The 27,428-nt window shown below is 45.3% G+C and overlaps 1 protein-coding gene across 14 annotated transcripts in view; it reads left to right on the forward strand.

The window, feature by feature from the left end:
• The window catches only part of PPP2R5C (protein phosphatase 2 regulatory subunit B'gamma), a 128,135-nt gene that overhangs the window by 34,347 nt on the left and 66,360 nt on the right, over positions 1 to 27,428 (forward strand). The window contains exon 1 of one of the 14 annotated variants that reach the window (XM_024759947.1): positions 11,355 to 11,506. The exons of 5 other annotated variants lie outside the window; for them this stretch is intronic. Coding sequence is in view for 5 of the 9 variants with exons in the window: in XM_024759908.1 (XP_024615676.1) it covers positions 13,053 to 13,188 (136 nt within the window). In the remaining 4 variants the exon portion in view is untranslated. 8 more of the 14 variants (XM_024759891.1, XM_024759937.1, XM_024759908.1 and 5 more) reach the window with 8 other exon arrangements.

Here is a 27,428-nt window from a genome sequence, read left to right on the forward strand (position 1 = left end):
AGTTGTCCGTGCGCAGAGTTTCTGTTACATCTGTGTTGCCTAACACCCTGAAGGTTTCACCGGGACACACCTCTGAATTAACGATGAATTGCAGTCAGAAAATATGCAGAAATGATTAGAAAAGAACTTCTTTAGAAGGATTGTTTTCGTTCTTGCCCTGGAGCCTAAAAGAGAAATAGACTCGTGCTTTGAAATATTGGAATCCATCGTGGGTCATAATTTCTGAGCTGTTAGCGTTTTTATTGAATAGTAGGAGATACTTTGCACTTAAATAGGCTTTGTATTGACATTCGCCTTTAAAATTTTAAATCGCAACAAGTTTTCGATGAGTGTATAGATCACTTTTAATAATTACAGTCTGCCACTTGTAGTTTATACAGAATTGGAGTTCAGAATTTAGCTTAAAACACAATTGGCATAGTAATTAATAATTATATTAAAATACAGGTATCAGATAATCATATACTTAGCATTTAAAAGTATTTGTTATACAAATTTTTTGTTCATAATTGGGTGAAGTAGAAAATGGATGTTAAGCTTCATCATCTCACTTTAAAATTTATACAGTATCACAGCTCTGTCCCTAACAGAACAGTTCTGTCAGAATCTCCTTTAAGGACCCATGTCAAGGAAGGGAGGGGGCAGGATCTCTAGGTGACTGATAGTCTGTATGACTAAAATACCAGACAAGATTTTTCAGATCCTAGGGTGTTTGCAGATAAAGGAGATAAAACCACATGAATACCCAGTCTGTTGGAATAAAATGGGTGTTGCTTTTCTCTCCAAGCCCACTTGAAAGAAGCTGGTGGAAATTAATGTCCACAATGACCAACCTGTAGGTCACATTGTTTTGTAGTGTACCCAGGAAAGAGCAAATGTTGACCACAGATGGCACTCAGGTATTTTAGTTGCAGGAGCCAAATGGGCAAAACCAAAATGTAATTGTGTTTCGATTTAAGTTCTTAAATGGTGACTGACTAGCAAAAAGAAAATTTTATAGCATATAAAATGTGTATTTTGATACTTTTAAGGTATCTTCATATAAATAACAGATTGTTTTAGTTTGAGTTTTCTGATTTCATTAAACACTTAATGTACTAGTCATTTTTTGAACTATGACTTTATTCTGAAGTGGAATTGTTTGATTTTATATCTTATACCACATTGTTGTTGTTGTTTTTAATTCCAAGACTTTACTGTGACCAGTTTGAATTTTTTTGTTGTTGGTTGAGTGGTTGGTTGCTGTCTAATTGTGAAGGGAAAAAGTAGTGAAGCGTATTAACCTAAAAGAGACTTGAGATTTTGAGAAGGGGTAACCTTTAGGGCCTAAAACTAACTTCTGGGTCAAACAGTGAACTAGCTAAAACTTGAACGCTTGATTTACTCATCAGGACTTTTTAGAGCAAGCATGTTAATGTGTGGTTTAGCAAAATTTATTTTGTTTGTATTGGCTTTTAGAGTCTTGATTAATTTAATATCCACTATGCATCTCCTCTGTATGTCCAGTGCTGAGGGTCCCCACCCCAGAGGAATGGATGGTTTAGTGGGAGACCCACACAGGGGCCCTGGTGCAGGAGGGGCACAGGAAGAGCTGACTCTGGGCAGGTGCTAGGAGAGAGAGCAGGGGCTGATGTAATCATGATGCTGGGAAGGGGAGGGGGCAACACTGAGGCTTACCACTGACTCAGGGTGCATTTAGAGAAGAAGGGTCTTGCGCACAGAGGTAAAATAACCAGCCCAAGGTCACTCAGCCTGTAAGTGGTAGGGCCAGAATCCAAACCAAGGCAGTTGTTTTGTTTTGTTTGGAATCTTTAAAAAAAAATTTTTTTTTAATTTTAAAAATAGAAATTTTGGCTGTTTGTAGAAGCTTTTGCCACAGGATTATAATAGCGGGTTTTTCCGCAGTGTCTTATCAACATCCGTGCGTTTCAGTGGCCTCTGGTACATGACAGTTTTTGTGCCTAGGGTGCATTTCTTCATTCATTTTACAAATATTTGTCAAGTGGCTACCACCACGTGCCAAGCAGGTACCTAATTCGGAATATGAAGCAAGCACTGTGGCCCAGCTTTCAGAGTTTACAGTCCCCTGGGCGGTGGGGCCGTCAGGTAAACAAATCAATCAATACGATCACCAAACTGGTGAGTAGTCCCAGTTGGTTTGGTATTTATCTCTTATTACATAGTCTAGAGTTTGCAGTTAATATAGTGAATTAGCATATCCTAAAAAGTCCAAGTGTGACAGGGACATGTTGCTGAAAAGTCTAAACTTTTCTGTCTGTAGAAGGAGAAGGCGTCACCTGGAGGAACTTGATGGCTGTAAATTTAGCTTGATGACTTCAATCCTGTACTTCCAGGGCTGTCCGAGAGAACTGTCTGCGATGGTGGGAATGTTCTCTGTGCTGTCCACTACAGTGGCCCCTGCTCACACGTGACTGTTGAGCCCTTAAAATGTGGCTACTGCAACTGAGAAACTGAATTTTTAATTTTATTTCATTTTAGTTATTTTAAATTTAAATAGACATGTGTCTAGTGGCTGCTGTATTGGACAGCACAGTTCTAGACTGGGATCGAGAGACTTTTTCAGAAAAGGCTGGAAAGTAAATATTTTTGGCTGAGAAAGCACCCATAGATAGGCATGACTGTGTGCCAGTAAAGCTTTATTTACAAAAACAGGCGGCTGGCCAGATTTGGCCCGTGGGACATAGTTTGCCCACCCCTGTTCTAGACTATTCCTTGAATTTTAATTGCCTGTTAAGTATAGTAAAATATATTTCACTTCCAGAGCCAGGTTTAAGGCAAGAATAGCCAAGCCAAAAAAGATGTTACTGGCCAGAGAGGAAGAGAGCGACCTCCATCCAGTGCCAGCTGGCTTTTACTCTGGCCTCAAGCAAGTTGTTAACTGCTCCGATCTTGTGGTCGGTTGGTGAGTCCTGTCTCTGAAAGACTGAGGAGTAACCTCGGCCTGGTGGGGAGCTGGCGAGCAGATTATTCTCTGTGTAAACCCATTTTTCCTGGGGGATGGAAGTCTGATTATAGAAGAGTTTGTTTTCTCACAAGTATTCCTGAGTCACCAATTCAATGAAAGTCTTTACCTTTCCAAAAAAATTTAGAAAAGAAAGAGCAGGGGGCAGTGTAGGGTGTCAAACCCGAAGGCTTCCTTTCCCGCTGCAGCCCGTCTGATGACTTAGCCAGCGCTGCTGAGCACACCTGTGCACGTGGACGTGCACTTGCACGCGGGTTCCCAGGTGTGGGACACTCCTGCGTGATTGAAGTCAGTGAGCGTTGTGAGGATGGATGCCTAGGGATGTCCTCATTCCCAGAACTAGGAAGGAAAAATGTCATTGACGACCAAAAACAAAGACCCCTCAAGAGATCAAACCAGAGATTCTTTCTCAAGGTGTTTACTCCACTAACATCTGTGTGTTGTGTAGCTGTCACTGTCTATGAGGTGGCTTTTCAGAAGTACACCTTTAAAGCTACCTGGGATGAGCCTGTGTGAAGTTGTTTTCTCTTATCATTCCTGCCAGTGAGGAAGGAAACCAGAGTAACAAATAACTCTCTGGGGGGTGCATGTCTGTGTTAAAGCCTGCACAACTTTTGTTAATTAGCCTTCCCTGAACTGATCATGACTCCTGCCTTGGAGCAAAAGCTAAACTCCTAGAATTTTTTCATTAAAAGATGTTAATTGTTTGGAAGAATGAGACAAAAGTAAAGAAGCGAGGTTAGTAGTCAAGAAAAGGGTGTGCGTTTTTGAATCTAGGAAAGGACCGTGTCTTCGAAGGCACAGAGGTTTGGGGTATAACCTACTCCATTTCCATACATCAGGTAGCACTGCAAGGTGGTTCTCCTCCTATCCGACGGCGACCTGCCAGATGTGATGCGCTTTTGTGAACACCGCCCGACTTGTTCCTCCCAGCATTCCTGCCCGGGAGGTCGGCCGGACGCGTCCTAGTCACTCCTCCCCAAGGTTACCAGGCTGTAAGGCCAAGTCCAGGGCCCTTGCCCCTGTGTCAGCTACACGTCCCCAAGCCGCTGCTGGTGGCCGTCCCAGAAGGAAAGGCAGCCACATATGTCGTCTTCTGGTATTATCTTTTTGACCTTTTTTTGGAGACCCAGCTAAAGCTGGCCTGCAGTCTTTGGGGAAGCTCTGGATTTCCAGGTGATAAGATGAGACAAAGCACCCTTCTGTCAGCCCAGCTCCTGGCCATGCAGAGCATCCCAGACCGGAGGCCGGAGCAAGGGGTCGGTGCAGGCAAGACCTCTGTCACCCACATCTGCTTCCAGACAAGGCCCACCTCACCTCCTCTTCCCTGTCAGATGGGAAAAGTACCACCAAGGATGCGGAGAACTCCAAAACTGGGGTAGTTTCTCTCACTAATGTACTCAAGGAAAAATCTTTCTTGTTCATCTTGGAAAGACATGGCTCAAGTGCACAAGGACAGACCACTACCGCAAGAAAAATCTGGTTTTGTTTCAGGTCCTTGAATTATTCATAAATCAAAAACCCCTCTAGTTAAAAAGAAAAACTAAAGAGATGTAACAGTCAAATATAGTGAGTGAATCTGTATCAGATCTTTGTTCTAAAAACTAAACAAAGTAAAATCGAGCCTGCAGAAGACATTGGTCGAGTACAGAGCGATGTGGGACGCTGTGGAATTACTATTAGGTTTAAAGGGATTGTGGTTTGTAGGCACTGTCCCCATTCTTAGGAGTTGCAGACGGAGGTATTTAGGGGTGAGGTATCATGATCTCTGCAACTCACTTCAGATAACAAAGTGAAAAATAAATGTAAAGCAAATATGCTAATATGTGAACAGTTGGTGAATCTGGGGAAGTGGGTATACAGGTGTACACGTTGAATACAAGTATTCAGCTTCTGTGTGGGTTTAAACTTTTCCGTAATGTTTGAGAGAAATGTCTTTAAAATGTTCTGCTTTAGAAAAAATGTGCAGGGGACATGTAATTACTTAGAAATTGTTTCCTAAATAGTGAGCGGTGGTCTTTTATATTCAAGTTTTGGCTTTTCCTGTGTTTTTCCTTTTACTCCATTGCTGACAAATTAGTGGCCGTCAGTGAAATAATCAGGCGGGGGCTTGGTCATCCCAGGTGGGGTGAGGTTGAGACCCTGTAGCCCAGTGCCTTATTGGTGGCCTCCTGCAGCCAGCACGGTCCCCTTGATGCTAACTTGTAGTGGCTGCACAGACAACTGCACCATCTTACCGAACAGCTGTTTTGGGGACGTACACCTTTTTTTGATGTTTATTGGCATTTTTATTGGACTTTTAAAGCATAACAGTTTACGGCACACTCTTAGGTAAAAGCAAGGTTCCCTCTGAACTTGAGAGTCAGGGTGCTTAGGGGTTAAGGGCGGGGGGTCTGAAGCCACAAGGCTGGGGTCGGATCCCTGCTCCCACCCCACCACTGGTTAGCTGAGCTGTCTTGGGCAGGCTAACTCACTTCTCTGCTTGGAAATGGGAATGAAATGGGGATAAAAGGACCTACCTCTCTGTATTTTTATGAGGGTTAGTTAAATGAGTGCATACACATAAAACGCTTAAAATGGTGCCGGAGTGTTGTAAGACTATGGGAAGTGTTAGTGGTTGCTGTGGTTATCGTCTCTTTTCTAGGTCACTGTGGTAATTCAGAGCCCAGCATCTTAACCACAACTTATTTTATTTTTCCGCTGCTGTATTACCTGTATTTGTTCATCTTGAAGCTTATCTGTCTCTGTCTGCTCTCTCCCTCTCCCATTTACCAAGCCTCTCTTCTTGCAATTTGCTTGTCATTTCACCCCCTGGAAGAAGTCAGTAGCATCGATGATCCTGGAGTGCGCAGTGTGTTTGTTCTGCTTGTAGACTGTGTGTAAAATTACCGAGTAAGGTGATCCAGTCTCTCTAGTCAGAGTGTACTTGCTGACCCCCTTTCAGACTTTTCACTCTCAGGGATCTAGTCTGTTAATAAGAAATCAGCATTTAATACATTCCTCTCCTCACCCCATTTGTAACTCTTTTGCAGAAAAGTGTTTTAGCATAAGATTCATAAGGAATTCTACTTTTAGAAGTTAGAGGTTTTATCTGTGATTAGTCCCACATAGGGTGACTTCACTCGTCATTTCCCCTTAGTTGTATTTAAATGCAGGTGTTGCTTTCTGATGCTTTAGCAACTGGACTTCCAGAAGTTTACTGTCAGATTGTCAAATCCCATTACATTAAACTCCTGAATTCCTTTTTTGTGTTGGAATTTTTAAATTAAGATATTATTTGGTGGGACTTTCCCCGGCGGTCCAGTGGTTAAGACTCTGCGCTTCCAATGCAGGGGGCACCGGTTTGATCCCTGGTCAGGGAACTCAGCTCCCACATGCTGCACGGTGTGGCCAAAAAAAAAAAAAAAATAGTATTTGAACTAAATGGGATCCAGACTATAACCTTATACCTTTTTGTTTCAAGTTTTAATATTGTGATATTTTTAATCGCGCTTGAGCTGTTTCACCTGTTTGATTAGGTTTTTCAGTCTCTGCTTTGTCGTTGATGTGTGTGAACTTCGTGTATTACATTTGGATTTTTATCTGCTGGTTGTGTTATTCACCAGCAATGTGTTCTAATTATGGTATTTTGACTTATAAAGTTATGAAAATAGTAATGTTTCACTCTAGGGAGCAAGCCTAGTTTTCCTAAATTGCTGGTCCTTTATTCTTGGTAGGCTTCAAGGAGGAAGAAATGGGGCGGGGGTGGTCTGTGTATGTTTGCATTTGTAGATCATTTCGATACATATACAACTAGAAGTTGTTTTTTTCACCTTCAGGTAGTAGGCCAGGCTTCTCTAGGGGTGGTATATGATAACCTTGTTTTCACAACTCTGAAGCTGTGATGGCGGTATCCTCAGCATTTCCATAGGGCGGTGTTTATAGGTGCGGTCATTGGGCCCCTGGAGTCCCTGAGATACTTTCAAGGGATCTGCAAGGTCAAAACTGTCTTCCCAAGAACGCGAAGGCCTTTTTTGCCTCTTTGACCGTGTGGCCGTTCGCCCTGCCGGTGCAAAGGCAGTGGTGGGTAGAACAGCTCCTTGCTCGGAGTGCACAGTGGTGTCCAGCTAGAAACCAGCGTGTGCTCCACCACGCCACACCAGTCGGACCTAAGACTGTCCTTGATGAAGCATGGAATGTTAGGGCTAGTAAACCTCAGCCCTTGCAAACACACCTTTAATAACGTTTTCTGGATGATGTGCGGAGTTCACACAGAGCCCTCGGGCACGTCCTTGATGAAGCATGAAATGTTAGCTAGTAAACCTCAGCCCCTGCAAACACACCTTTAATAACGTTTTCTGGATGATGTGCGGAGTTCACACAGAGCCCTCGGGCGCACTGCAGTGTGCTGGCGGTCTCTAGGAACACTGCACGGCCGTGTGAGTGGCAGGCCGAACTAGCCACTTTTTTCAGGAACATCATTTTTATTCAGTACTTGAAAGAACAAAAGACAGACAGATTGGGTTAGTAAGACCTGAATATTTGACGTTTGCTTTCTCGAAAAGGAATGAAGGAAGCCTGTCAATTCAGGGGAAACAGCAGTGACACTATTTGTTGCCCGTGATAAAATTCAGACTTGCAAGCAAAAATTTGAATTTTGGAAAACTTGTATCCGCCAGCGTGAACCTGACAGCTCCCGGTGCTGACGGCTGCTGGTGATATTAACAAACAGGGCTTCTTGATGTGAACGGTGGAAGATCTGCATGACTGCGTGCCGGCACATTCAGTGATGCTGCAAGCATGCATGGGCAGGAGAGACATTGAAATTGCAGGACACATCTCAGGGTTTGAGGTCACTGAAACATCCATCGATATGGTTCCAGATTCCATGGTGCAACTGATCTTTAAGAAACTACCACTTGTTGAATGTTAGCATAGAATTGAAGAAGAATATCCACAATGTTTTTTAAAAGCCATTGAAATACCTCCCTTTTTCAGCTAAACACGTCTGTGAAGGCTGGGCTTCTTTTCATATACTTCAAGCAAAATACCATATCAAACAGATTGAATACAGAAGCAGAAATGCAGGTCTCCCTGTCTTTTAAGCAAGGCTTTAAAGAAACAGGCAGAAATGTGAAACAGTGTCACTCCTCCTGCTGGTTTTTAATGAAGCTACCCTCAAAATGATATTTACGTTAGCACGAAATGAGTCCACTCCTCTTATCTTAAATGAATTAATAAGTAAGTGTTTTAAACATTCTCTAATCTGGTCATTATCAGTAGGTAGAACCCACGTGACCTAAGCTCTTTAGGGTCCTCCAGACTTTTTTGGGAACGTGATCCTGACAGCAAAACAACTGAAGGCCCTTGGCCTAGGAGAGCTCTCTAGCATGAGCGGGATGTGACCCTGACCCTGTTTTTTACCAAGCCTCTGTATTTTTTCTCTTCCTACCTCAAAAAAAAACTTCCCAGATTAACTAGTCAGCTAGTAATGTAAACAGGTCTCTCAGGCCACAGTGGGAGGTGATAACTCCACCCAGCGTGTGGGCAGTGGAGTCACCCCAGGACCCGGGGCCTCTCTTTTGGCCTTAGTCAGCTTCCATTTATCTTTTTAAAAAATCCATATGTGAATATAGCCACTTTGAAAATTTGTTTTAATTACGAATAAAACTAAAATTCTCCCTAGCTTTATCCCCAGAATCAGTCTCCTACCTTTCCTGGCATCTCAGAGCAAATTGTTTGGAGTTTGCTGTATATCATTCCACATCCCTGTCTGCGTGTGCATATTTTCACATTAAATAATGTAAATATGGATTTATTTATTCACTGAAAGTATACAGTATTTTTTTTCGTTTTTTTTTTTTTTTTTGACATGCAGTGTTCCCGGACCAGGGATTGAATCCAGGCCCTCGGCAGTGAAAGCAGAGTCCTAACCACTGGACCGCCAGGGAATTCCCTAGTTTTTTATTTCTTAAGAAAAAACGTTGACATGATAGCAGTTTTAGAAAACTAAACTTCTTACAAGGTCTTAGCATCTTGATAGCTTTCTAAAATAATTGGTGATGTTCAGAGCTAGTGTTACGTTATATTATCCTGAATTTGTACTATGTATACATACATCACATAAACTCTTAAGTGTGGTCTTCCGCGTCTTTCTGCTAATTTGCTTTAAACTCTCTTGGTGGACATCTGGGAGGAGGCAGTAGCTAGAGGAGCACCTGCCCCGTGCCTGGGCCATCCCAGGGACCATCGCAGACGCTTAGTGCCCACAGCCGGGTGGGAAAGAAGCTCTGTGCTCGTTCTACAGACATCACAAACGAATGTCCACGAGCAGACCTGACCAGATAGTGAGTGGCAAGGCCTGAAGAAACCGTGCACTGTTTGACTAGCACTTGGACCACTTCTGCCACACCAAGCTGCGGGAAATGTGGACAGTTCTGTGTGCTTGAGGCTTGGTCCCGGGGAGACATCTCGCTTGAGAGAACATGGATGACCCTTCTTGCCTGCTGTTTAGAATATTTTACTAGATGTTGAAAACATTGGGATTTTGTCAATTTAGTGACCCCCCCTCCCCTTCCCAAATTAGATCTAATCATACCAGAATCGAGCTAGCGGACTCAAGGCGAAGGCCTAACAGTGTCGCTTACCGGGTCACTGGTGTCCTGGACTGTCTCCATACCTTCCTGAGTCTGCGAATGCATTATATTTTAAAATGCGTTTGATTAAATTACTTATTTTCAAGGGAATTGAAAGAAAGGAGTTTAGATTCAAATTCCAGCCTGCTGTCCCTGAGGACAAAAGTACAGGATAAGAATGAGCATATCCTCCTTTACTCTTGTCCTTAGTTGAGAGAAATGCTGTGCTGGTAGAAAGCTTGAGTGACTGTCCAATGAGTGAGGGTTTTTTTAAAGACTTTAATAAATTCAGAGACTTTTTTCTTTGCAATAAAATCACAAATGACATTATGTTGAAGAGGTGTTATTAATCTTAAACAAAGGTTAACTTAAGTTTACACTTTAAGCCAAAGTTAAACTTGTGATGTCCTGAAATGTTTTGCTTGTCTTCTTCCTCTCTGCCTGCTTCCTCCCCTTAAGCACTCCTTTCTTACTTTGTCTCATTTATTCTCCAGAGGAGGCCATCAGATATTTAAACTGACCTTTTCTAAGGCACGTAAACTTTCTTGGGGTGACTTTTCTTACTCCCATAGTACAGTATCGGTGCATATGAATTCTGGATTTTTCCCTTCCAAGTGTTGTGCTTCAGTTCAATGTAAACTTTCAAAATTTTAACCTTGAATTTTTGCGTTGAATTTGGTATGAGTTGCAATGATCAGTACCCAGTTAAATAAACGCAGACTGCCCTGCCTACGTGGATTAGGAAGATATCTTTTGGGGGGGATGCGTGTGCATTTGCACGCACGTGTGTCTGTGTAAAGCCAAATACCAACTTATAAAAAACAGTTCAGTCTCCAGTCTTCTTGTTTAGTATATAGGCTTAATCAGTTGCTTATTTGAGCCTTTCCTCTATTTTAAAAAAGGAGGAGAGCCTTTCAGTGAAATGTAAGCTAAACTTGGAGCCCCTAAAATAATTTTTTAAACTGTACATCACGTTAAAAATATAAAGGGGAGGGGCTTCCCTGGTGGCGCAGTGGTTGAGGGTCCGCCTGACGATGCGGGGGACGCGGGTTCGTGCCCTGGTCCGGGAGGATCCCGCGTGCCGCGGAGCGGCTGGGCCCGTGAGCCATGGCCGCTGGGCCTGCGCGTCCGGAGCCTGTGCTCCGCAACGGGAGAGGCCGCAGCAGTGAGAGGCCCGCGTAGTGCAAAAAAATATATATATATATAAAGGGGAGTTTAAGAAGCATATTTGGTAAAGTGTTCTTCGTCAGGAAACAGGGACTTATCAGCCAGTTAATAGCCTTGACTGTGACATCCAAAGTAACTGAAGCACGCTGCCCAGGTAACTATGCGTACCAGTTAGGAGTGTGCAGAAATGCGGCGCAGCAGCCCAGGAGCTCGTGCAGCTCAGGCGTCTGCCGTCCCTGTGTGCTTCCTTGCGTACTGTCTGGTACACCAGGCATTACCGTAATGCATTTCTTCCAGAGTTTTTCAAAATCGTGTGGCCTTAAGAGAAATTGTTTAGGAAGACCAGTTTCCTCGGAGCAGTTTGGTCCTCCCCGTCTGCAGCATGGCCGAATACCCAAAGTGGGGTGGAGACTCTTGTTTGTCATTAGCACCCAGGAACCTTTTTCATCTTCAGACCTCCTTGCAGGTGTTCATTAACCATCCTATTTCCTATGAGACAGCAGACAGGTATTATTAGTCCCATTTTTACGGCTGTGGAAGCCAAAGCAGAGAGGTTCCCGGGCTTGCCTAAGGTCAGAAGGAAGAGCTCTTGGGTTTTCTGACTCACGACTCTGGGCTCACGCCTCTCTGGATGCGCACGGGGCCGCTCTCACAGGCTGCTTTATCACAGAGATCTAGCCGCGCAGTACTTTCTGCTCTCAGTTTCTCACAGCGCTGTAGAGTGTGGTGCAGCTGAAACCAGGTTAGTTGATCTTATGGTGTCATCTAGAAAAACAGGAGATGCAGATCCTGGGTCATGAAGGTAAGGCTGTACCTTGGGGGTTTGTGGGTATAGATGAAATTAAGTCAGTGGGGCCTAAAAGTGCACCCACTTGCCCCTTAGCATAGCCTGGAAACTCCCATTGAAGAAACATGGACTCGGGGACTGCTTTCCACTTCGTTTAAGGAACTTGTACCTCCTGAAAGATTTACACTGAAGCCGCATTTTCCGCATAGCTAATGAGAGTATTTCAGTGCTGAACATAAACTTCGTACTGGTACAGATTCCTCATGAGTAATTCTTTGAATTTAGAACAAAGTGAGATACATTGTTCTATTGGTAGTAATAGAATTTGGGGCTTTGGGGCTGTAAGGAGGAGAGGACATTCTTTATCTGCAAACTGGCTGTTTTAGTTTAGGCATTTGTCCGAGGGGAGACAGTAGTAAAGACAACTACTTCTTGAGGATGTATACGATTGAGGGGATGTTTGCACTGTCGTTTATGAAAAGCCTGTGAACTCATGTTCCTGATTTTCATAAAGCCCTGCGATACTCTGTGTGTGTGCTCTTGTTGACTTCAGTGTTGGTAGCGTAGCCGCGCTGCATCCCTTGTTGTGCCACATAAGGTTAAAAGTAAGACCAAAATTTTTAGTTAACTGAGTTTGCTTCAAAAGGAAGGAAAACTTTATGGAATATACCTAACAGAAAGGAGAACAAAATTTAGTTTTGACCTTTTGCCTTACGGCCACCTAAAGCTTTGTCTCATTCCCTTGACAAGTATTTGTAAATCACCACCTTGGTGGTTGGCACTGTGCTGGGCACTGAAGGTGATGTCTGTGCACCTTCAGACTGGCACCAAGGAGGAGGGAGCGGGCCTGGGGGCGGGGGCAGGCCTCCCAAGAGAAGTAATACTTGATAAGCTCACTGGTGGTCCCCGGTTCAGCGCGCTGGGGAGTGTGTCGTGAATGGGGTGTTGCAATGTGGTGAGAGAAATGCTGGCGAGGGGTTTATGTCAAGTAAGTAGCATCTCTTTGTGGACAGATGAGTGGAGTGTGCGTCAGCGAGCAGTGGACGAGGAGGCCACTGCAGAGCGTGCCGCCCCCGCTGGTCCTCGCGCAGGGAGGGAGGGCCAGGCTCCCCGGCTCCACGGGGAACCTCAAAGACCGGCGGGAAACTAAAAGTGATACCTTTGTTGGGGGGACGCCAGGGTTTTCACCGTGCATGTGTGTGTGTGCGCGCGCGTGCGTGTGTTTGAACCCCGTAAACATAATACCTATTCAGAAACGTAAAAGGGAGGCAGAGCATTAAAAGTAGAGAGCATATGTGATTATTGATCTTCACAGTCAGAATCAGAGGGTACTGTCTTTCTATGTTTCTGTGCTGTGCCCTTAGTGAACTGGCGAGAGCACGGTATGGAAAGGCCACGATCGTGGATTTGGATTTGAGACGTGACCAGAGGTTAACTTTGCCAGTCCTTGCCCAGCCTGTTTACGTGCACACCCTCACTCGTGAGGGCAGCAGAGCACGGAATGCAGGCGGATCGGGCGACTCAGTCACCCTCCACACCCCAAGCAGGGCCTCACTCAGATCGTCTGGTTCTGGTTGAACTGACCTTTCACTGTTGCGTTTCATTTTGTTGGATGAACCAGTTTTGCTGTGCTCCAGGTATTGTCGCTCTGCGGTCAGCCCTCTTTCTTTCTCGTGTGTGGATGGTAAGGCTGCCAACGCCAGATCTGCTGCACACCCGAATTTCAGCGTCGTCTTCGGCAGAGTGTGTTTTCAGAAATTTCCAGGGCAGGAGGGGGAGTTTAAGAAGGAAGTTGAGGAAGGTGAGGCCGAATGGCTTTGGGTTTCCTGGTGGCACAAGGGGAGGCCTCTGCAGAAGGTTGAGGGGCAGCGGTGACCTGGGAAGTGTGAAGGGTGAGAGGGAGCTGACCGGACTGGTGAAGTGTGCTGCGGCCTGCAGGGCGCAGTCAAAGGTGGCAATCGTGATCGTGATCCCTCAGTAGAGATACGCTTTGCAAACACTTTTTCCAAGTCTGTGGGTTGTCTTTTCACTTTCTTGATGGTACTGTTTGCAGCAAAAGAGTTTTTAACTTGGATGAAGTCCAGTTTATCTAATTTGTCTTTTGTTGCTTGTGTTTTTTGGTCTCTTATTTAAGAAATCATTGCCTAATCCAAAGATTTGCTATGTTTTCTTCTAAGGGTTTTATCATCTTATCTTAGCTCTTACATTTGGTCTCTGATCTATTTTGAGTTAGTTTTTGTATATGCTGTTAGGTAAGGGTCCACCTTCATTCTTTTGCATGTGGCTATTCAGTTTTCCCAGCACCATTTGTTGAAAAGACTGTTCTTTCCCCATTGAATGGACTTGGCGTGCTTGTTGAAAATCAGTGGACCGTAAATGTGAGGGTTTATTTCTGGACTCTGTTCTGTTCCATTGGTCTGTATGTCTGTACCACAGTCTTGATTACTGTAGCTTCATTGGAAGTTTTAAAATCAGGAAGTGGGAGTCCTCCAGCTTTGTTCTTCTTTTTCAAAATTGTTTTGTGTTCAGGATTCCTTGCATTTCCATGTAAATTTTAGGACAGTTTGTCAGCGCTCCTGGCCTCTCTCGGGAGCCTTGTCTGGGCTAGAATCAGTTAGATCAGGACAGTGCAGTTCACACTCTGCCTGGCAGTTCCTCTGGCTGAGGGAGAACCTGCTGTTGTTGGAAGTCTGGGGCCGTGGGCCTGATACGGTCTAGCAAGAACCCCCAAAATGTTTAAGTTTCTGAAGTCTTGAGTTTTGTCACAGAAAGCTATTTGAATTTTGTATTCTGTTTCATAATTAATACTGTTTAAAGATGTTTAACATGATTTAATTGCTTTGTAAAACTGATATTCCAGGAAGGGTATGGTGTCTACCCCGTAATAAACATGCACCGCCCCCCTCGCACATGCCCAGACCGCATGCCCCAGTTTAAAAGGCCGAGTTGGGGGAAACGCGTCCATTAGAGCTTTTGTGTTTGTAAAGGTTGTTTCTTTGACCGTCTGCTGTCTAACCTCGCCAGACCCAGACCCCAGGCTGGCATCCGTCCACCTGGCTGAAGTGGAATTACCTGATTGTCGGTGTGTTGGTGTCTCTTGCAAAGCTGCCGTCCTTTTCTGTTGATTCTTGAGGTAGATTTAGACCTGGTCAGTCTTGGCCATCAAAAAGATTCCTACAGGATGAAACCCGTTTCATTCCCTAAGTTATCATTTCTTGGAAGATCAAGTTCTTGGCCAGGAGTGCACTACGTAGTTTATCTAGGTTCAGATGTGCCGAAGGTGACAGCCCAGGATCAGTCATTTCCAAATGCCTGCGCTGCTCTGTGGCAAGGCTTTTACCTGTCCGGGCAGAAATAAAGATGATATAGTGTGTGTCTTCCATAAAGCTAAGTTTATTCAACTTACAGGTCTGTCTATTCTAGGATTGTCTTTTTTGGTATTAAAATATCTTTTATGATTTGTTTAAATGTTCCTATTTGTCAGTTAGGGTGGTAAGCCAATGTCAGTCTTTTAAGATTCCTTGTGAAATTTTACTGGTCTGTGAAATCTGAACCCCAGAATGTCATTTTAAGCTACAAATCCCAGATGTGTACCTTGTTTACATTTGGAATTACCACATAATAACTCAGACAATTTATGTAACTCAAAAGTCCATTTTTTATTTCCCTTATATGAAATGTCCAGAACAGGCAGATGCATAGAGACGGAAAGCAGATTGATGGTTGCCGGGGGCTGGGGGAAGAGAGACTGGGGGGTGACTATTTAAAGGGCGAGTGTGTTCTTCTAGGGTGATGAAAAAGTCTTGAAACTAGAGAAAGGGGTTAATTGCACAACACTGTGAATGCACTAAATGCTACTGAACTATGTACTTTAAAATTGTTAATTGTAGGTTTTGTGTGAATTTCTCCTCAATTTTTTTTAAAGCCATTTTATTCAATGTTGCAATTATATATGAGCCAGAAGGTGGGAGGGCGCTGTATCAGGTTATATGAATCCGGGTGAGCACAGGATATATGCTTACACACACAGGTATATATTATTCATTTGTATCTCCAAGCATAGTCATTAGACGCTAACTAGGCAGACAGACTTTCTGTTTTGGGACAGCAGAAAGGTTCGTGTCGATACTCCACTGAAACTCAAAGGGATTCTTTATTCTCACCTCACAAACAATCCACATTCTCCAGCTTTTTTACAACCTTTCACCCTGGAAAGTTGAAGTTTTGAAATCACCTTCAGGAGAAATTGGAATAAAGTTTCTCTTGATGCTCTGTCTGGTGGCTCTGTCTTAGTGTTTACTGGGACGCCAGCCACCAGGCTGGAGGCAGTTGGCAGTGTTCTGTCCTGTAACCCTTGAAAGGGGACCGTGATTTGTCCTCCCCTGCCCCCAAAAGAGAATGGAAGGAAGGGAAAGACCCTACATTATTTTTAAGTGAGAAGAACCCTTATTATAAATTCTGAGTACAGTGTAGTAGTTGTTGTTGTTTTTTAGACTTTCTCTCCTTGATCCTTCCAGAAGGAAACGCACAGGAGGGAAACTCTGGGTTAGGGCCCCGCCTGGACTAGGGGTTCTGGGGCAATCTGAACGCTCACCACTGTTCAGGTTCCTTAGTTTCCTGAAGTAATTGAGCTTGTCACCTTGCCTTCATTTAAAATACTGATTGTGCTTTACTTTTAACGGTTTCAAGATCTCATAATAAATAGTCCATGAAGGTGGATGTTTTTTTAAGGAAGGCGATTTTCCACCAAACTTTGACTTTATGTTTGTAAATGTGTTGTTTTGTCCGTGTTTAAATGGTTTTCCATGCATCAACCCTGATCGCAGAGGGACAGTCCCAAGCACCTGGTCACATGGAGGAGGAATTCACACATGGCTCCACCACCGTCACCACCAGCCCCCCACCCTGTCACCCTTTAATGTTGCCTTCCAGTTGTGTTTCCCCACGAGCTGCTAGCCGCTCAGTCCCACTTTGTTGCTTGGCGGTTGTCGTCGGTGTTGTTTTTTGCTTTGCGGCATTGAAATTGTAGTTGAAACTGAACACTGATGTAGCGTCCGTGGTGACAGAAAAGAGAAGTTTCGGAAGCCGTTGCTGTTCTGTCCTCTGCTGCCACAGCTGATCGCTCAGCGTTCTGGCCTCTTAAGAACTAGAACTGAAACTAGGGCAGGCATGGTGTTATCTAAACCTCAGATTCTGTGAGTATCATTTTGTAAAAAGAGTACCATTTTTGTAATGAAAACATCTGCTTTGTTCAGGCCTATCGCCAAGGCAGAAGATCTTAATTAGATAGCGTCCTGACTCAATGGAAACCTGAAGTGTGATCCCTAAAAATGCCAACTGCTCTCCCACTCATTCTCCAGGGCTCAGAAGGGTGTCGTCCATAGGAGAGAGAAAATTTCTAAATCCATTAATTCAGGTTCGTGTTATCAATTCATATTTTACCACCCCTGTAACATTTTACATCAGTGAAGTCTTCAGTTATCACAAGTGGCGTTGCATAGGATTTATGAGCTGTACCTTGCTTTCTCAAAATGAGAGCAGGGTTTCACTTAAACTAACAAAGGGCGATCTACCTCAGAACTGTAAACAAATTCTCAGTTGTGACTTTGAAGGTTCTGACCTGATTTGGTCCTGCTTTGAGGCTGACGACAGCTGAGGGTTAGCCCAGATCAGCGTAAATCAGAGCAGCCAAAAAGTCACCGGCGCTAGGGCTTCTGATGGGGCGCCCCTGAAGGGAATGCTGTGCAGCTCTGTGTTGTGCGAAGCCTATGTCTGATGAAGTGGATCACTTCTAGCAAAAGGTATTTAGTTGAAGTTTAACATAACTCTATTATTCTATTAAAAGAGACACACGTTTTCTGTCGAGTTAGGTCGAATTATAGCTCTTCTATCAGATACTTGAGTTTAAAGGTGTAAATGGGTAATTCAAGTCCATAAAGCAAGGAACACAAAGATAAGCAAGAGCCTCTGCCCTCAGGGCGTTTGTGGTCTGAGCATAATTAGAAGTAAACATCTGGGGAAGCACAAATGAAAGCGGCCCTAGAGCTGCATGGGGCTGCAGGAGGAGAGGGTGATGAGGTGCCAAGGGGGCATCTGCCAACCAGCTGGGCTTTCAGCGGCCGGGATGGGCTGGGAGTGTGAGGGTGACCTGGCAGAGCAAAGCGCGGGAAGGTGAAGAAATGCAGGGGTGCAGGTGCAGGGGTCAGGGTTGGACACATAGCTCTACTGGGGCCTTCTTGTAAATGTGTTCGCCCAGCACACGTTTCTGAGCACTTTTGTGTCATACCTGTCCTACCAGGTGAGGAATATAAAGGTAAACAATCCAGGTGCATACAACTGCAAAGCCCTGTGATAGGGCGGTAGTGGCAGCTCTCCAGGGTGTGAGCAGCCCGCAGGAAGGGCACCTTGCTCAGCTTTGGTGGTGTTTGTCTTGTTTGTTTTACCACAAACGAAATATGAGCCTTCTTGTCGGTGTCTATGATAGGCTAATGTATAAGACGTGCTTGCGTGTTTATATAAGACGTTTGATTGTTTAAATTTTGGCTACTTCCGAAAAAGAATTTGATAAGGCCTAAAACGTTAGAACATGTGCGACAGTATGTTAAAGAAAAAAAGTTATTAGAAGCCAGTTTGGAGGGCCAGTTCCACCTTTGAATGGAGCTACTTAACAGCTTCAGAAAAAAAATGATGCTACTGATGGCCCAATGGGCATAGCATCTTTTTAAGCTTCCTTCTAGTCTGTGATGCTAAAACCAATGCAAAATGCACAAAGGAAGGTGCTTACCTTCCTGTTTGATCTGTGAGGTGGGACCTGCCCACCTTACTGTAGTCATTTCCTTAAATAAGTAGAAGAATTCGTCTGTTACTTACACTGGTTAAAGTTGGGTTTAATTTGTCTGAAGACATTCTTATTTTAGCAGCAATATTATGATGTAGATTTGAAGGCAAAACCTAAGAGAACTAATTGATTGCCTGGGATAGATGGAGAGATTCTAACACTGGGTTCCTAAATAGTCTTTTATTTATAGAACCAAAGACTGGAAGGGGGTCAGCAGAGGCTGAGAGGAAGTGATGCCTCCGTAAGAATGTATGATAGGGCTTGAATGATCTTACTTCTCATTCACGACCGTAGAGGGTGACTCCAAAGCATGCATTTTGCTGGGTAGTGAGAGTCAGCATAGAAAACCGTGAACCAGCTGAAAGAGGATTTCTGTTTTGTTCTTTATACGGTGGGTAGCCCAGGATGCCTCCAAGTATGGTCGGTGTGCACTGCTGGTGGTACAAGAGATGATTTTGAGTGAACGTTATTTTAAAAGTTATACGTTGATGAATATAAAAATATGTAATTAGCATGTCAGATCCACAATTTCTTGGATTATTGTTGCTTAGGACAGGGCTTAGGAAAAAGGGTGTGTCCACTTAAGTAAAAACACCAAGTAAACGATAGCACGACTGCGCACAGATGTGGCAGGTATCGAGAAGGTGTTTGTGAACGCCTGAAGCACGGAAACCCTGGGATGGGCCCACTGAGTCCCTTCCAAGAAGACTGTTCCAAAGAGCCCCCCAGTCTCCTGTTTGGTTCCAAACACAGCCCCAGTGGAGCTGGACTTGGAGCCTGAAAGGTCTGGGTTCCGGCAGCCCTCGGGGAAGGGCACAGCGGCACAGCTCACAGCTGTCTGTCCACTTCCGGCCGCACTCTGGCCTTCCCTGCCCTCTTCCTCCACCCCCTAGCCTCACTGTCACTGCCTCTTTGTGCCCTCATTCACCGGGTAATTTCTCTGCATCTCTCTAAGCCTTTGCTCAGGGGTATAGCTCGAGTGAGTTACTTAACCTCCTGAGTAACTTTCCTCATTTGCAAATTGGGAATAGTAACATTTCTCAGCGGTGGAATAGTTGTGGGTACTCAGTGAGAAGAGGGTGTGAGCGCCTGGCACAGAGTCTGGAACGTACTAAAACCCGTCGTGTTAGCAGCCACGGTGAGTAGTTCTGCCCGGTTCTTCCCTTGTTTCCAAATTCATATCCCAACTAGTGAAAGCTGATTATTGGCACTTCACTTTTCAGGGGAAGAGCTTTGACTTGGCCAAAACGTTTCCCTGGGATCAAGTTGTTTTCTCTTGGCCCAGGCTGCCTGGGAGTGGGGTCTGGGTGTTAGAGAAACCTGCAGCCTGGGTCTGCCCCTGTGGCCGACAGTGGGCCTGTGCTGGGGTCTTCGTTAGCCGGAGAGGCACTCAGCCCTGCTGGCGCCGAGGAGTCTTGGCCAGCCTGGTTTGACTGGAGCAGATGTTTTAAGAAGATGGGGTTACTGCAGGTCAGCGAGGAGATTCCTGGACTCTCGAAGTTTGGCACAAGTTGTTACAGGATCAGAAAGCTGCCTAAAAAGACTAATTTAATTATGTGGCGTGATAGTCCTTCAGAAACTACCACCGTGGGTACTAATCTTAAATTTTGCGTTCATTCCTGGCTCTGATCATCTAGCCCAAGGGACCCCTCCCTTATGTTCATTTGGTTTATTTTGAGAGGACACAGTGTGATGGAGTGAGAGGACCTGAGTTTGAGTTCCATCTCTCCTAGCTAACCATCAGGGCGACTGACTCTTCCAAAACAGATTTCTCACCAAATTGTCATAGGGATCACGTAGCAAGATGTTTGTAAATACACCGTTGGAAACATCAAAGTACTATAAATATGTTTTTGTTTTGAATTTTCGCTCTAATGTGGCTCAGAGTGCTTTGGTTTTGACTTCCCATCTGCATCGAATCCAAAGTTTAAAATGGTCTGTTCCTCTGATTGACCAAATACGGTCCAGTCAGGACGGTTGTGTCACATGCAAAGGGTCACCTTGTCCGCCTGGCCAGAGTGCAGCGACTCACGTAGCCCCCAGAAGCCTGTCTGTGGGACGGGAAAGCCCTTGTCTCCGTCCAGCCTTCCTCGTCTCTGTGCTCAGGCCGTGGAGGTTGTGTGTGAGGTTAGAAACGGTGACAGAGATACCGAGGCCAGTTTCAGGAGGAAGTGGTCTTTCCAATCTGGGCCCAAAATAGTCTTCTCAAAAAAGGAGAAGAAGAAAGATCACGACATTAAGTTAAATGTCACTTGATTAGGCATCTAAGTGCGGCTGTTGACATCCCACAGGCCACCAGTAATTAATCTGAGAAAGTATTTCCCTCTCAAGTTGAGGTGGTGGTTCTAGTAGAAATTCTTTTCCCAGACTCACTGTCTCGTAGGTGAGACTTCAGAGCCCCATTGCCCGTCCTGGCATCCAGGTCTCTTAAAACTGTGAGGTCGTATAATGCATGCTTAATGCCCAGGCTGCTGTCAAGTTGCTTCGGGGCATTTATACAAAGGATTTATGCATTAAGATACCAATTTGGTCTTATCGGGAATCTGGTTGGAGATTAGAGCAGTGACTATTATATGCTGGGAAAAATCAGAAATTAACCCTCTAATACCCTCTCCTCTCCCAAAAAGCCATGAGAAAAAGTCCTCAAATTTTGGAAATTCGCTTTCTTAAATACAGCTCACTGTGAGCACATGATAGAAAAGCCTCAGAGGAAGATTAGAAAGTCTGGCAGGGTTTTCTGTTTTGCTTGCCTTTCTTGCCAGAGTCCTGGAGAAGGATTTTACTTTTAGGAGTGTATTCAAAGCACATTCACAGTAAGCGGAAAATGCAGCCTCTGTCTTCAGGGTTTGGGGTCTCTGACTGCAGCCGGATTGATGGCCCCAGCACTGTTGCTTTTGATGCGGCGAGCACAGCTCCTTGGCCGGGGCCATCTGAGGAAGACTGGCAGGTGCTGTGACAGCGATGTTCTGTGGCCACGAGTGGGAAGAAGTGGGTGGGGTGGAGTGCCTCAGGGGCGGGCACTGGCTGAGAGCTGGTGGGCGAATTACACCAGGGAACCCTTAAGGGAGTGACATGCAGCTTGGGGCACATTTTGCAGGCGGCTGAGTATTCAGGAGAATTCGGTAGAAGGAGGAGTGGATGCTCTGGATATTTAGTTGGCGGTAATGTTATTAGGTCAGACTTGGAGTTGAGGCGGAATCCCAGACATCTGACGACTTGTTTAAAGGGCTCCTTTGTGCATCCCACCCTCTCGTCTAGGATATGGGCCAGTGGGGAACTTGGCCTATGTCACAGTTATTTATACTAGGCACCACTGGTTTTAATTCACAGTTTTTTCTGAGGAGCTTTTAAGGTCTTAGAAATAATATTTTGTTAAGGTTTTATTAAGGTTTGCAGAGACTGGGTGACAGACACAGTCTTTATCTTGACCAGGAACATCAAGGCCTTGATTCTTCCTGTAAGGAGCAGGCAGCGCGTAGGGACCAGCCTGGGATATTTGAAAGGGCTCCTGGCCAACTGGATGGTACCAGTATGGACAGAAGTGTCCCCTCACAGGCATGCTCCTTGTTCCCACAGGCCTCTGAGAGGCTCTGAAGCCACACTGCCTGGGCTCAGACACCAGCCCTGTCGCCTCTGAGCCTTGTCACCCTTAACCTCTGTGCGGATCTGTTTCCTCATTTGTGTAACAGGATTCGTGGGCTTAGAGGAGTTATAATAATACCTGGCACATAGTAAGTACTCAGTAATGGTAAGCTATTAGTATTCCTTAAAAGAGTTAAAAGTGAAGGTAGTATGGAAAATTAGCAAGATGAAACACAGTAGGAAATTAGATTTTCAAAATTGTTTAAGGACATTTTTCAGTCCCCAAGCAAAACTAAATAGGATTAGACTCCCAGCGAAAAAGCATCTGAAATGCTCCACGCAGCTGAGGCCAGGAAGCTGGACAGGATTTCAGCTGAACTGTGGGCGGAGAGCTGGGGATGGAAGTCCCCTGACCTGCCCGCGGAGAGAGAGTGGCAGCCAGGCCTGACTGCAGCCACAGGCAAAGCCTTCCCTTCTGGGCTGCCGACCTGCCAGCTTGAGACCAGAATCGCAGCTTCTAGGATCATGCACACGCTTACAGCTGGTTTTATCATTACCGTAAACATGTCATTCTGTCGTTTTGGAAAGTTATATTTCAGGGATTATATGTCAAGGGTCTGAAGATAGTTCTTTTCCAAAATACTATTTAAACTGAATAAATTTATTTAAATATAATCCAATGTTAAATGTCTGGCTGGGGTATTGCATACATTTTTCTAGACTAGCAAAATTTAAGGATTATTTCCATAATTTTTAAAGTTACATTTACCGTTATATGTATACTACTGTATAGAACAAATTGAACAAACATGGTTCTTCTAACTTCTTTAAATCCTACAGTGAGATGGGTCATATATTAAAGGGTATTAAAAAGAAATAGGATGTAAAGATATGTTAGGCAGATGCAAAAAAACCCAAGTCATAACATTAATAGTGGGCAAAGTTGAAATCAAGGCAAAATAAGATTCAGTGAGACAGGATTACTTCACCACGCCAAAGTGCACAGTGCACAGGATGGCAGAGCTACCGTGAACATATGCGATTTACCCAGGTGGTTCTGTGTCCAGAGCTAGAAGGACTGCAAGACAAAACTGATAAGGGGCTTCCCTGGTGGCGCAGTGGTTGAGAGTGCGCCTGCCGATGCAGGGGACGCGGGTTCGTGCCCCGGTCTGGGAAGATCCCACATGCCGCGGAGCGGCTGGGCCCGTGAGCTGTGGCCGCTGAGCCTGCGCGTCCTGAGCCTGTGCTCCGCAACGGGAGAGGCCACAACAGCGAGAGGCCTACGTACCGCAAAAAAAACAAACAAAAACTGATAAGGCCGGGGTTGGGGGAGCGGGGGTGGAATGTGCCTGGATGGCCCTACCTGTCCCAGATCAGGTGGTGACTACAGGTTATCATGGTGAACCAGGGAGACTTCAGAAAACAAGTGCTCACAAGGTTTGTACATCTAACAAATAATAGTTCGCAGAGAAAACCTCTGCAGTCGTCCAGTGGGTAAGACTCCGTGCTCCCAATGCAAGGGGCCCGGGTTCAGTCCCTGGTCAGGGAACTAGATCCTGCATGTCGCAACCTAACCTAAGACCTGGCGCAGCCTAAATAAATAAATATTTAAAACAAAACAACAAAAAAACACCTCTGCAATTTTCAACAAGTTGAAATAAGTAGAAACCATATTCTCTCTTCATAATGCAATAAAAATGGGGATAAATGCAAAGGTAGAAACCAGGCCTCAGGGCAGACAGGGCGTTCGTTGCTACTGGCGTGGCCCTGTCTGGATCTCGGTACCACTGGCTGCTCCTTAGCGTCCGCATTTAAGCCCCGAGTTGTCTCCATGGACAGGCCTCCCCCGCCTCATCTAACCCATCACTAGGGTTTCTTCTTTCCTAAAATCATTTTGTTTATGCGGTGTTGAGATTTTGGCTTTACTTGCTTGTCTCCCTCACTTGAGTGAAACCCATAAAAGCAGGCCCTTCCCTGCCTTTGGAAAGCTTCATCCTCAAATGAACAAGTTGGTAAAGGTAACAGCCGCGCTACAAGGACTGTTTATAAGCGCATCCCGTCTGTTGTCTGTCATCGGTACTGTCATCATCCTCGCTGTACTCTTGGGAGGGCGAAGCACAGGCTCGACACACTGCCCAGGAGCAAAGGACAGGGTTGGCCAGGCCAGCTGTCCCGGGCCTGGGCTCTCCTGCCAGAGCCACGGTGCCTCCAGTGAGTGACTGAATGAAACAAGGTGATGGCTCACGGAGTTGACGTGTGACACGATTATTAAGTAAGGATGAGAGGAAATCACTTAAACGCTTAGAAAGAAAAGGACCAAGATAAATTAAAGAATTACTGTCTTCTCTAAAGACAGAAGCAGAAACAAATGAATCAGGAAACTGGGGGAAAAGGAATGAAACCCAAGAGCTGGTTTTGGAAGGAGGGCCACAGCAGCGAAAGGAGAAAGGAGAGGGGAGAGATGCTTCTAGCCAGCCTGGTGGGAAGGAGAGAATCGTGGTGTTAACAGGCCAAGGAAAACAAATGGGAACATCTCAATAAACGTGAAGACGGCATTCTGTAAAATTCAGCTTTCGTTCCCAATTTGTCGTTTTGTTTGCTCTTATTTTAACTTTTTGAAATAATTTCAAATTTACAAGTTGAAGAATGGCACAAAGAATTTTCTTTATCAAGTTTCACTCATTTGTCAACATTTTGCCACATTTGCTCTGCCGTTTCTCTCACTAAATATATTTATATTTAGTGACCTGGGGTATTTTGCCTTGCTCCCCCAGGAGGCGACCTCTGGTGCAGGGCTCATCTCTTTGGTTTCTGTTATCTTTTCTTGTTGATCCTATAAATCCTCACTATTTTGTGAGCTTGTTGATGCCTTTTTTTTTTATATATATATATACATATTTTTAAAATTTCATTTACTTTTGGCTGCGTTGGGTCTTCGTTGCTGTGCGCGGGCTTTCTCTAGTTGCGGCTAGTAGGGGCTACTCTTCCTTGTGGTGCGCGGGCTTCTCACTGCGGTAAAGCCCTTCACTGAACTTTTATTGAGGTTTTAGAAGGAAGTAGAACTAGGTAAATGTGTTCCATCATTAATCATAAAGCATTTTTGGTCACGTTGTTTAAAAAAAAAAAAACACCATGAGAAGATTTATTCTTATTAGAAGGTTCGATTTGTTAAATTGTAGCACACGTGGACAGTGAAATTCCAAACAATTAAAGATATGTTGGTCTGTTTATTGATCTACAGGACATTCTTGACAGAGGGTTGAGTAAGGTAAACACAGGAGCGAATGAAGCATGGTCTTCAGTAGCTCCGTCATTCACGTCAGCACATCTGTGTGCGTGGAGAGCACCCCCCGCCCCGGCGGGTGTGCACCAGAATGCCCACAGTGCTGCTCGCTGAGCTTGCCTTCCTTGTGTTGTTTGGATTTTATTTATCCTACGGTGAGCGTGTGTTATTTTTCTGAAACCAGAATTCTTCCGAAATGTGTAATACATGTTGACCAGTGGTCGGCTGTATGCAGAAAGGTTTCAGGCCCTTGGTTTCTTATATGTTCCTCCCTGTGGTGCCCGCTTATACGTGACCCATTCTAGAGACCTGTTGTATTTTCATCTTTCCGCCCTCTGGGAACTGCTGCCGGCACCCTGGTCTTTGAGAGAAGCGCTCGCCCGTAGTCTTACAGAGCCAGAAAGAACCTTATTTTCCAGACGCAGAAACTGTGGCCCAGAAATGCCAAGCAACTGGTCACAAACGGGACACAGCAGTGTCTCCTGCCACCCTAGTCTGCTTGCTGCTTTCCAGCTTAACTTGTCTTCGTACACGTGTAAGCGTCAAGTAGCACCCCTGCCCCCCAAAAAACCCCAGCTCCACCGTAATCCTTTATAAACCTTCCAAATTTTAAGGATATTTTTCCACTCAAATCCCGTTACGCCACAAACTGATAGTCTAAAACGTCCATGAACTCATCAGGGAGATTGGCTCCTCCATGACCCAGCAGGCACATGGGTCATAATTGGATTTGGGGTCCATTCAGCCCCTCTCGGCCAACAGTTAAGTAGCTGCCCTTGCGCCAACACTATTCTGAGAACCAGAGCAGCAGAGCACGGCCGCGGTGCCCTGTTCGCCAGAACATCCGTGTAATCGCGTTACGCACAGCCAGACACCGTCAGCCTGAGAGTCGTCCTTTGTCAGGTGCAGATCTAGTTGCTGAGTGCGGTGCATTAGTGGCCTGCTTGGAAATGCCTGGAGAGGATGAAAAACGTTGCTTCCGCAACAGACATTTTTTAAGGGTAGGAGCATAAACAAGATTGAATGATAGAAGCTAACAAGTCACTGCATCTGATGAACAGAAAACAGAAACAAGCACCATTTATTGAGGACGTACTCCATCTCAGGCATCACTCTAGCACATCACATCTGCTAATTCACAGCCACCCCACTGGGTAGTTACCCCCATTTCCCAGTTGAGGAAACCAAGGCCCAGAGGGATCAAGTATCCTGCCCAAGGCCACTAAGGTAGTTACAGGTGGAGCTGGAATTCCAACCCACGTATTCTCACTTTCCACCCCAGTTCTTAATGCCTTTGTTCTACTGCTGCCTGGTGTCTCGGGGGCTTAATAAATATCTGCTAAGTGGAGGATTCAAAGTTAGAAACTAAGGGGGCAGCTGTGCCTAGTGATGACCTCAAGGTACCCCGAGCAGCAGTTGTCTTGATTTAACTATAAAACTTGGACCATAAAGAACTAGTCTTTGGAAGTACCTTGTTTTCCCAAATGGCACCAGCTCAGATCGTCAAATTCAACTGTGGCTCCAACATTGGAGGACAGGGACGGCTTGTCCAAAGGCCACATCCTGCCCCGGGTCGGGCGAGTGCCCTCGGTGTCCAGACAGGCGCTTCCCCGGGGGTACGTTATGGTGTGCTCCTTTCTAATAAAGTCCTTCTGGTTTAAAATATAGAAAGCAGTCAAGAATAGAGGTTTCTCAGGGTCGAGAGAGGGAAGAGCCTGCCGGGGGGGGGGACCGGGCAAGGCCGACAGGCAGACAGGAAGCAGGTGCCCAGGTGGGCAAAGGACCGAGAGCTGGCGTCCTGTCTGAAAGGAGGGGCACCTCATCCTCCCCATCCGGCCGTGCCTGTCCCGCCCCGAGACACGGAGGCTGCAGCTGCCTGTTCGAGCTCCTCGTGTGGCCCCTGGCACCGCCTGCAGCTCTGCCCCTCGCCGTCCCCACAGGTGGGTCGGGCTCCTCTTCCCAGGTTCAGGAGCATCTCACGCGGTAGCCAAGCGGAGCCCTCCTTAGGCCAACAGGTTCTCCCCCTCGCCAAACCCTGCACGTCAAGAAGATAGGAACCAAGTAGCAGCAGCATCTCGATTTGCCATGTAATTTGGCATCAGCTATGCAGAAAAGGATCAGCTAAATGTCTTTCAACACATACCAGAACACAGGAGTGTTTCTTGTTTCAACTA

This window comes from Neophocaena asiaeorientalis, unplaced genomic scaffold (assembly GCF_003031525.2).
Source record: "Neophocaena asiaeorientalis asiaeorientalis breed wild unplaced genomic scaffold, Neophocaena_asiaeorientalis_V1.1 scaffold476, whole genome shotgun sequence".
Taxonomy (NCBI): Eukaryota; Metazoa; Chordata; class Mammalia; order Artiodactyla; family Phocoenidae; genus Neophocaena; species Neophocaena asiaeorientalis.